Here is a 12114-nt window from a genome sequence, read left to right on the forward strand (position 1 = left end):
CTACTCCTCCTCATTCCTCCTCCTCATTCCTCCTCCTCATTCCTCTACCTCGTCCTCCTCCTCATTCCTCCTCCTCGTCCTCCTCCTCGTCCTCCTCCTCATTCCTCCTCCTCCTCCTCTTTCCTCCTCCTCCTCCTCATGCCTCTCCCTCTTTCTTCAAGTAATATAATTCATTCTTCACGTGGACTCACTCGTTCTAGTCATTTTATTCCTCAACTTTACTCAGTTCGTGGGACTCATATACACTCGTGGGAAGACATTACCACAAACAAACGTGACAGTTTAAAACAGTTTATTACAGTGATCATTCTATGTACACTCTTTCCTTCTCTTCCTCTTTCCTGCTCCTGCGCGCGCGTCCGGAATGCGGTCGCGTAGCGACCGTGGCAATGTTTCCACGGTTTAGTCATGTTTCGTCACATGCAAAGCAAGTTCATGTCATATGAGCTAAATAAGTCTTTGGATTATGCTCCTTGTAATTCTTCCATTCGCTTAATCACATATAGATGTCGAGGTTTTGTGTAAAACGTGCTTATATATAGGTACTTGCTATGTTGCCTCTCTTTTACCGCTTTTATTTTGTGTTTAAACGGAGTATCCAGGAATGCTTTGATTGCATTTATCTTCTCTTCGACTTCTATGTAGGGATGAATTTCAGTGAGATACACCACTTGTCTGATTGGATGAAATCGAACTTTCTTCATCATCACTTTGGTCCCACGTATGATCATACCATTCCGACTCATAGCCACTCTTATACACCCATTGCTAGATTTCAATTGGTCTATCATCGATTGACACGCCTCATAACTCGGAAACAATTTGGACAGACAGGTCATTGACTTTGATCCGAAAAACATGTAAGGATGCTGACTTGATTAAAATTTGATGGACAGATAATCATGAGACATTTACAACGCCTGCTGGCATTTCGTATTTTTCCCCAGTTTGTATGTGCTATGGTTCATTTTCCCGAGAAATGGGAATGTTCATGAGCATGGTGCTGCGTTTTTGAATACCCTTTTCGTTCGATTTTTTTCTGATAATTTTTTTAAACGGGAGATTGAATTATTTCTCTTCGAATCATTATCATTGAATTGCGTCGATGTATCGTTGTTTTTTTCCTCACCTGCGGAATTTTGTATAGAATTTAAAACACTTTCGTCACTGCTAGTGATCACACCCACGCATTACAGTTTATTTTTAACTAAGATTTGAACTAAAGTAAACATTTTTATTGAGAAAAAAGCTATCACATGTTCATACTTCGAACGGATCATTGTTCATTTTCAGAGAATTTTGAATACTCATGTGATCACCATCCAAACTATTTTCATTTTATTGGAGTAGGATGAATTATTCACATAGGGTTTACGCGGAAACAAACCTCTTTTATTCTCGATTTTTTTACACGATACGAATGGAAATGACATCTTGAAATCACTTTTACCATTGGAAGTATGAGTCACCATCTTGCGTTTCATTGTTCCATTGTTGTCTCACTCTGATGTTTGACTGTCAGGGTTTTTATTTTGATTTTCATATGGCAGTAAGATGAGGAGGAGAATTGGGCTTATTAGGGGATTGGGCTTAAGGTGAGAGTTAAGGGTGTGGTCATGTGAGTGACCGCAATAACCCAGGTTCGAATCCTGGTCACAACAGTTTTTTTCCTTTTATTCTAAAATGAAGGTTTTTTTGAATATTCATTTTATCTTGAAATCATTTTCCCTAGGAGAGGATTAAACACCATCTTAGGTTTCATTATTTTTATTGTTTTTATACCATCTTAGATGACTTTTATTTTTTCAAATTATGAAAAAAAACACGCTCCTATAACCTACGCAATTTAACCCTAAACCAGGATTTATTCAACGCTTTTATTTTGTGTTTTCTTCCTTCATCTCTCATACATTTCCTTCTAATTTTCAAGTGTGGATACTCTATTCTCCCAGAACCGGTATGGGTAGTTGCGTGACACTGTGTATCATTCATAATAAACACTCATATTTCGTCTATCCACTTTGGTTTCTAGAGTGCTCTTATCATTTTTCAATTGTCCTGCCAAAACGCTTCTCTCTCTATTTCTTCTTCTTTTAGTACACACCATTCGCATTGACCGCAATCACAAGAGAAATCGTAAAAGTCAGACATTATAATACTGACCAAGAGTTTATAGCGACAAGGTCTACCCGAACACTTTGACAGCTTGTCAATCCCTATGTCTTACGATCGTACATCTCTTACAGTTTTTAAACGTAAAAGTCATATGTCCTGAATAACCTGTACCACATGCGTGTGAAAACCTTTTGGGACTCTTATAAATACAACTTCTGCTCACAGTCTTAGTCGGTTAGATTAGTATGTCTAAACCGCGATACCCAAACGCGTAATATAGGGTCCATTCTCTTTTCCCTGTGTTGTGTGACAATAAATATTACGTATGCGGAAACAGTGTGTTGGAGTTAATCCCTCTACCATCTTAGATTCTTTTTGTACTTTTTGTACTGTTATTTTTTAAAATGAGATGCGAAAAAACCCTACACACGAACCTACGTAAAATCTAACCCTAGCCTTCCCAACAACCCTTACCCCAACAACCCTAAACCCCAACAACCCTACACCCCTCGTGCACCTACGCCGCATGAATAAACCCTAAAACCCCCTTCGGCATCTACGCCGTATGAATATTTAATTAGAACCCACTTGGCCGAATCACTCGGTCCTAGAACGCGCGGAAGTTGCCGTAAACCTATGATTCCAACGTGGGAGAACAATCTACTTTCCATCAATTGTACAGAGACATGATGACAGTTTGTCAATCAGAGCGACATTTACGTTCAAACACATTTATGTATAACATCCTCTTACATTCAACAAACACTTCATACACCATGTCATCTGAAAAACAACTGTTTCGACGAATATATTGAACAGAATCCCCAGTGGGCCGGAACCGTCCTAGACGAATTATTTGCCATTGTAAAACAAAAAGCTACCACGGAAGATCTTTGTGAAATACGTAGACAAGTGACAAGATACATTGACGAGATTGAAACCTATGATTCACAAGTGGGAGAACATTCTACATCTCATCAATTATACAAAGACATGATGACAGCTTTTCTAGCTTATGTTACCTATTTACAAATATCGTGCAGAGTGAATAAATAAACCATAGTTATCCCTCCTTCATCTTGGAATCTTTTGTGTTTGAAAAACCGTTATGATGTTTTTATTCACCCTACTCACTAAATTTAACCCTAAAAACCCTCGTACACCTACGCGACATTCAAACCCTAACCCTCTTTATTCACCTACGTAATATTTAACCCTTATAACACCCTCGTACACCTATGCAACTTGAATGTATTACTTCATGAATATATGAATACGAAATGTGCCATACAGGTCCCGTATACTACTGTTAAGGTTTCCAATCGTACGTCCATGCACGCTTGCCCTCGTCTTCGCCAGGTGCTTTGAAAGGCGGCCCCAGTCCCTGTCGATTTTCTTAAAGGTTCTAAGACAAAGATTGTTGGAGCGTACGTTCAACCTTAGGCAGCCAGCAAGTTCAGTTGTCCGGGCTTGAACTTATTAGGTTTGAATATTCGCTTGAATGTTAGGTTTTAATTGAAAGGTCAAACTGATACAACTTAGACAAATTTTGGTGTTTCTTTTTCTAACGGATCGTGTCACTTTCACAGTGGCTATTAATATAATCTTTTCTTTGCGGTGAGGACATAATTTCAGTTTCTTGTTTTTGGTTTCATACATCATGATATCAATAAACTAAAAACGGCTTATGCATATCGCCAAAGATATCAAGTGTCCTTGCAAGATAGTCCTGTAACGGTAAAGGTTACTTTGTCTTCATTTCCTAGTGATGTGATCTGATTTGTTCCCTTAAAGTTGCGGATGAGTTTGGCGGTAAGCGAGATTTAAGAATTATGATATATCTTGCAAAGCCAGTTCTATCTACTTTCTATCCATATACAGTAATATTCTATTTAATTTCTGATTATTTGTGTGTGAAGTGCAGTATTTAGGTGAGTCCGTAGAGCGAATGAGACCACGAAGGGTCGGTCATTTAAACAAAGTTTAGTCTAACAACAAACATATGAAATATATATATATATGAACTGCGGTTATGAAACGTATATGTGCACGATCCTTCGCAGTAAAGCACTATTTAAGCAATAGTGAAAATCAGACCTGAAAAAAATTCAGGCCTGTACGGGATTCGAACCACTGACCTCTGCGATACTAGTGCAGCGCTCTACCAATTGAGCTAACAAGCCAACTGGGAGCAGGCCATCAAATTAATTCGACATAAACCCGTAGATGATAAATCAAACAACAAACATATGAAATACATATATATGAACTGCGGTTATGAAACGTATATGTGCACGATCCTTCGCAGTAAAGCACTATTTAAGCAATAGTGAAAATCAGACCTGAAAAAAATTCAGGCCTGTACGGGATTCGAACCACTGACCTCTGCGATACTAGTGCAGAGTTTTTTTTTCAGGTCTGATTTTCACTATTGCTTAACCCTTTGAATGCCAACCCAGGTGCATGCCTCGCAACCAGCGGCCATATTGGATTTTTCATAAAATAATTTTACTCAACAATTTGAGCCCTTTGGCATTGTATAACTCTTTTTAGTAATCAATCTTGCACTACAATAGTCAATACATCAAATATGTATTTTTATTGGCTAGGTTATTACAACCTCTATGCCAGTGTGGTTGCATTTATAATAAAAAAACAATTTGATAAAAATGATTTTCAAAAACATCTTATATAACAGATTTCATTTCTTCTTTGTACTCCCAGGTCCTTTGAAACAACCACGGATAAAAACCTTGAACGACCGAGAAAAGAAACAAAATGCTTGTCAGAGGACGTATATATACGTCCTCGGTATCTGAGGGTCCTATTTTAGGACGTATATATACGTCCTTGGCATTCAAAGGGTTAAATAGTGCTTTACTGCGAAGGATCGTGCACATATACGTTTCACAACCGCAGTTCATATATATGTATTTCATATGTTTGTTGTTTGATTTATCATCTACGGGTTTATGTCGAATTAATTTGATGGCCTGCTCCCAGTTGGCTTGTTAGCTCAATTGGTAGAGCGCTGCACTAGTATCGCAGAGGTCAGTGGTTCGAATCCCGTACAGGCCTGAATTTTTTTCAGGTCTGATTTTCACTATTGCTTAAATAGTGCTTTACTGCGAAGGATCGTGCACATATACGTAAAGTTTAGTCTTTTTCTAACAAAACCGACTGCTAAACAATCCTCGATGTAGCTGGACCATAAGCTTTTATGTGAACATTTATTTCCAGTGACAGGACATTTATCTAATTAAATCAACCCTGAGGCCCACTGATTGTGTCAAACTGTTTTTTGGTTTAGACCCTCGTAAAAATAAGCGACCCGAAGTTGTAAACAAAAATTGATAAATTAATAAACAACAAAATTAATAGACAAAATTAATGAACGATTAATACGAAATGAGATTAGAGAAACATATCAAAAGCAGGGTGACATTTTGATGTAACACCAAATTCCCTTAACTCTTCTAGAAAGAAATGTATGGCAGTTGGAAGGGAGAATATGAATGAGATTTGATTCTCGGCTAACAAAGAGATTATATTCTTATATTCAGATATATGTCTTAATGATTCTCGCGCTATAGATAAGCAAACATCGCCTAAGCACACGCGAGTGTATTTGACAAATAAAAATCCGGGCGGGTGTGAGAAAGATCAGTTCAGAAAATGCAAAGACTTAGAGCAACCAAACTTTGTATCGTGTTCTATACGAAAAGCTTCAATTTTCTTCTGTTAAAAAACTCACAACAAAAGATGTTTCAAAACTATAACATGAAAGTTAAGTTTATTTCGGATGATGCAATTCAGTAACCGTGATTTTAAATACTTGTTGGAAAAAGAGCTAATTCTCATCTTGTTCGCAGAGTTACACGATGCTAATCCAGGTAATCATATAATTGTATTTTCAATATAAAATACTGCCCCAGTCGATCACGAGATGTAAGGAACAGAGCAGAGAAGCGCCAGTTGGTTTATTTACAGCGGTTAGCACATTTTTCGGAACGCGATGATTCATAATTTTTCGCTTTGATCTTGATTTCGAAAGATAGTTAGATTTACTGTAATTTCTCCCGAGACTTGTATCTAATCTTTTCTGCCTCTATTTTTTATTCCCTTGTTTACGGCGGTTTGCACAAGTTTTGGAATGATATGAATCCTAATTTTCGCTGCGATCTTGAATTCGAAAGGTAGTTAGATTTCCTGTAATCTTTTCCGCGACTGCTATTCTGTCTTCCACTTGTTCCTCTTCTATTTGTTATTGAACCTATCTGTTAAATGTTTGGCTAGTTCCAAGTGCCAAGAATCTTTCTGCAAAATTATCTGCAGTTGCAGATATCACGTCAAGCTGTAAAAGAGGAAACTCGTGTATTTTAAGACCAATGGATGCCCTATATTTTTGCTGATATTTCAAAAGCAGAGGATGACTTCAAAGAAATATTGACAGCGAACGAACGTACGACTGGTATGACTTTAAAAAAAAAAACACAAGACTCAAACGTAAGAATAACTCTTTTCTCAATAAATCTAGTAAACCTACCTTTTATGCGCTTTAACTTCTCAGCTCTGCTATTACATAACGGGCCTCATCTTTAGACACGACCTTTACATGTCAGTTCATGTTTTGCATATCGGTTAATTGTATTTTATTTCCCTCTATATTAAAAGCTTCCATATAGAAGAATAGTAAAGAACTATCCGATCAGCAAGGATGTCAAATTTACCGATAATTTATGTAGTGATATCAAGCCCTGACAATAAAAGGCCGGGGACGATCTTGACTTAGCACCTTCCTTTTAGGGCTTTTGAAGTTTTCCGTAAATAGACATATTTGTTGAAATAGGGGCAAATTTTCATCGATTCAAACGTTGCTATTTTAATATTCTCAAAAAAGAACTCTTGTGTAATATTCTTTGTAAAGTAAAACACTTTGCATGATGATAATGATAAAAAAAGAAAACGTTTCGGTAATTGTATCCATTATGATTGGTCCATACTTCTATAAAACCAATACGCAGACGTCTAATTCCATGCATCAAAGCGTCCAACAAAACGATTAAAATTGTTTTGTTTAAATGAAACTAAATTAACTTTGATGCAAACTGTAGATGGGGCTAAAAGGTTTTCTTAAACCTCTATATAAAGACAATTCTCCTACATAGGACAATTGGAAATTTTCTTCGCTTTCATCAAGAAGACATTTGAGAAGTACCGGACAGCCGTATAGAAGATATTCAATGGACACTTGGTTTTGGGTTTTTGCCTGGTTCCTTTCGATCCTCGCGATGGCTGGAAATGGATTTGTCATCTTCCTCGTCTGCGGTAAACGTCAGCTTCGCACCAAGACCAACATGTTTATTGTGTCCTTGGCAGTAGCCGATTTTTCTGTTGGGATGATCGCTGTTCCTTCACGTTTTTTCTGCGACCTTGTAACCGAATGTACCGAGGGCTTTAAAGCAGGATTACCTGTGATGTATATGCGAGTGTTCATAGTTTTCGCATCTGGAACAAACTTGACTAGTTTAGTGTTAGAACGCTATATCGCTGTCGTGCAACCTTTGAAATACTTGACTTTAATGAAGCGTAACCGAGTCACTCAAATGGTTGTTACATCATGGGGAATTCCTTTTCTTTTCACCCTGACTTTAGTGTCGATAGAATTGAATTTAGACTATAGTGTCAATGGCTATTTGTGTCTGCTTTTCGAGTTAATCTTATGTCTAGTTTTAATCATTTGCCTCGTATCCATGTTTCTTGTTGTTTATAAGCAGAAATCTAGAGATCGTGTTTTAGTTAAGCAGTTGCAGTTTAATCAATGGGTCGCTAAAGTTAAAACTCAAAACAGTTTAGCATTAAAATGGATGGCATTGGTAACGGGTGTGTTTCTTCTGTCTTACGGAATATTCATGCGGTGTAGTTTATTAGTTGTAATGGGTCATCAATTCTGTAACGATTTTCAGTACAAAGTACCTTTGCAAGTTATTAACTCTGGAATAAACCCAATAGTGTACGCTTTCTTCAAGAGGGACATAAAGCAGGAATGTAAAAGGCTTCTTTTCAAAGGCGTCCTTGACTTACCATAGAGCCTTTCCAAGGCAGGAGAAATATTAGTTGATGCAGGATACTTTTTTTGACAATACTGCCTGTAGATCCTTAGGACTTCCGATTCTGGATCCATCATTCCATCATGTTTAAATTCTCATCTTAATCGCTATTTGGTTGAAAAGCCTCAGTTTAATGGAAAAAGGACAACTAAACGGTATAAGGAATATCGTATCGATATGACATTTATTTCAAAGATTTAAAACCACACATTGAATATATCGAGGTTTAACTTTGCAAAAAAGCTTTACTTAGGAGCAGTTTTAACAAAAACATTGAAACTGTCGCCTCAGAAACATCTGGCTTTTAAAACTATGAGCTTGCCTCGCATTATTTAATGAAAGTGTAAAAAGATAGATATCCCTTCTTAATTGATATGCCTCAATAACTGATTGCCTACTACATGTGTTCAACGTCTCAGATCATAATTTTCTAACTGATAAATTACGTGAGGCAGAACTGTGAAACGGTGAATGGTCGAGAATAAAAGCAGAATTTTCTGAATGCAACAGTTGATTATATGCGTGTTAGTTGCTCCATGAGCTGTCATTGAGGGGTAGACTACAAATGACTGATATGTCTGTAAATTCCTAAATTAAACTCCTTGATGTCAACAAGTTATCTCTTTTCTTTCGAAGATTTACATTTCATAGTGTAGGAGATCACGATATAACATCGTCGAGCCTTTTTCATTCCACGAAAAAAAATCAGAGTCATCACTACATAAGCGACTAAGTCTTAGAAACTGAGAGAAGGGAATGGAATTCTTCACATGAGATGGATGCAAAGATGAATACAACAAGTAACTATGTGAACCTGTAGCTTTGTAATACCCACTAGTACATAAACCGTTGCCTTCAATTGAAACTTTGATGTCTAAAAAGGATAAAGAATTGTCGGAAATTTCCCAGGTATATTTGAGAGCCGGGTGAAAGGAATTGACTGCGGTTATGGATTGAATTAGTTCCTCTCTAGTAGAAGAGGTAGCACCAATACAGTCGTCAATGTAGCGACCGTACAGTTCAGGTTTGGGGCCGTTGTATCGGCTTTAAAAATTGGTGTTCGGTAAAACCTACAAAAGATTGGCATAGCTGGGTCCTATTTTGGTACCCATGGCTACGCCATTGGTTTGTTTGAAAAAATTGTCCCCGAATTAACGAAAAACAATTGAGTGTGAGCTCAAGTTCAGCTAACGATGTAGTGTTTCAGATTTAGGTTCCTTAACAATGCGTTGATCAAAAAAATGTTTGAGGACCAGAAGACCTTCGCCATTAGGAATGACAGTATAAAGAGATGTAATGTCCATAGTGAAAAGAAGTTTGTCACGGTCTTGGCCAAGGAAATTAATCAAAAAAAATTTTCCAAAAACGTGGTGACTGATTTTTTTCGCAAATCAGAGTCTTTGTGCCAGTTTTTCGAAAAACGTGGTTACGCTGTTTCTGTTGTTCAAGCGGGTCACTACCACGCCCAACTTATTGATCGACAATCAGCACTAAAAACGTCACAGAAGGAAAATTCCGACTGCATTCCATTTACCCTCACATTTCACCCTCACAACCACTCAGTTAAATCCAGTATTCTTAAAAACTTTTCTTCAAAACGATCCAGAGACTGGCACTCTTTTCGCAACCTCCACTCATTTCATTCAAATGCGACAAAATCATAGGCAATTTTTTGGTAAGAAGTTCATTACAAACTAATTACCAACCCGGCACTTTTAAATGCGCTCGCACACGATGCAAAACTTGTTCTTTCATTCACATCACTGAAAAAATATCGGGACCCAAATGATCCATTAAGATCACTGTTCACTTCACGTGCACCTCAGCCAACGTCATCTATTGCACAACTTGCACTTATTGCAAAAAGCTATACATCGGCGAAACAGAAAGACAACTAGGTGACCGATCCCGAGAACACCTTCGCGACGTCGAAAGGAATGACAAGGACGCATCAAAACCAGTAGCTAGACACTTTAACCTACCTAATCATTCTAAGCAACATATGGCAATCTGCGGTCTTTCCTTACATTTAGGTAGCTCGGAAAGCCGCAAAACTCTCGAACAAAAGTTTATCTGTCAAATCGGCACTCTTAATCCCACAGGTATCAACGAACACTTTTCATTCTACTGATTGATTCGTCTTTTTTTCGTCGCCATGCTCCCACCAATAGCGTAGCTTAACTTTCTGCATATAAACCCACACACAACCCGCAATTCCTCCATCCGCTCTGACGAAGGGCAAACGCTCGAAACGTCAGCTTTTTAACTCTTTACGGTGGCCAATTTACAATTTCAACTTAGTTGATATTACCAAATTCCCTTGTTACCCCCACTGACGCAGCACCACAGTTTCTTTTGAAACTTATCCCCTTATTTCAAGGAAATATTTGTCAAAGAGCTGGACCAACAGCGACTTACTTGACAAGCCTGACAGAGGATATAGAGAATAATAAATGGGCTCGCATAGATAGGGAGTTCGTCTTCGATTGTTTTTAAAAATCGATATCTCTTTAACATCGAGTTGATCGCAAGAAGAAAAATTCCATACCTACAACCGTACCATGTATCATCATTATTATTATTAATATTATAATTATGCATTAGACTATGAAACATCTAATTGGTCGAGAGCACTCATTCATACAGAGGCATACAACATCTGCAGCAGATATTGGGTTATCGTGTCGTTTTCAAAGTCTACCTAGTTTCCAAGTCCCCCGTCCGTGAAGTGTTGTCGAACTTTTGAAGAAATGGCTAAACGCTTCGCCTCTGTTTCCGAGGAGGAATTGAAGTTTTGGACGGGAACAAAGATTCCAAAAACACAAAGAGAACAACAAAAACAAGCGTAAAAATTCTGAATGACAATTTGAGGGAGAAGAACCCGAAGGAAGCACGAGATAAAAACGCTTTGGCCAGCGTTTTGAAGAAATGTTCCGTCGGCGATAGAAAAAGTGATGGTAGCCCGTGCTCGAAAGCTTTATGACTTTAGACTCAACAGGCATTTCAGGGCAATAATTCCCCGTTGCGAACGAAGTATTTCTAGCCAAAACAAACTTCTTTTCACCATGGATATTACGTCTCTTTACACTGTCATTCCTAATGGCGAAGGTCTTCTGGCCCTTAAACATTTTTTTGATCAACGTACTGTCAAGGAACCTAAATCTGAAATACTACTACGCTTAGCCGCACTAGTGCTCACACTCAATTGTTTTTCATTCTGGGACAACTTCTTCAGTCAAACAAATCAATGGTGTAGCCATAGGTACCAAAATGGGACCTAGCTATGCCAATCTTTTTGTAGGTTTTTTCGAACACCAATTTTTCAGCCAATACAACGGCTTCAAACCTGAACTCTACGGTCGCTACATCGACGACGGTATCGGCGCTACCTCCTCTGCCAGAGAGGAGCTCACTCAATTCATAACCGTGGTCAATTCTTTTCACCCGGCTCAGAAATATACCTGGGAAATTTCTGACAATTCTTTATCCTTTTTAGACATCAAAGTTTCAATTGAAGGCGACGGTTTATGCACTAGTGTGTATTACAAACATACAGACTCGCATAATTACTTGTTGTATTCGTCTTCGCATTCATCTCACGTTAAGAATTCCATTCCTTTTTCTCAGTTTCTAAAACTTCGCCGTTTATGTAGTGATGACTCTGATTTCCACCACAAATCAGAGTCAATGTGCTAGTTTTTCGATAAACGTGGTTACCCTGTTTCTGTCGTTCAAGCGGGTTACCACCGCGCCCAACTTATTGATCGACATTCAGCACTACAAACGTCACAAAAGGAAGATTCCGACTGCATTCCGTTCACTCTCACGTTTCACCCTCACAACCACTCAGTTAAATCCATCATTCTTAAAAACTTCAAATTACTTCAAA

At 38.1% G+C, this 12114-nt stretch overlaps 1 protein-coding gene across 1 annotated transcript; it reads left to right on the plus strand.

Annotated features, from left to right (window-relative positions):
* Window positions 1–3804: 3804 nt before the first annotated feature.
* Window positions 3805–8687, plus strand: LOC111322129 (trace amine-associated receptor 1-like). The gene is made up of 2 exons (XM_088743398.1): window positions 3805–3927; window positions 7284–8687. Exons 1-2 carry the CDS (start codon window positions 3916–3918, stop codon window positions 8202–8204), a joined length of 933 nt encoding a protein of 310 aa, XP_088599524.1. The 5' UTR covers window positions 3805–3915; the 3' UTR covers window positions 8205–8687.
* The last annotated feature ends 3427 nt before the right edge of the window (window positions 8688–12114 follow it).

This window comes from Stylophora pistillata, chromosome 13, assembly GCF_964205215.1.
Source record: "Stylophora pistillata chromosome 13, jaStyPist1.2, whole genome shotgun sequence".
NCBI lineage: Eukaryota > Metazoa > Cnidaria > Anthozoa > Scleractinia > Pocilloporidae > Stylophora > Stylophora pistillata.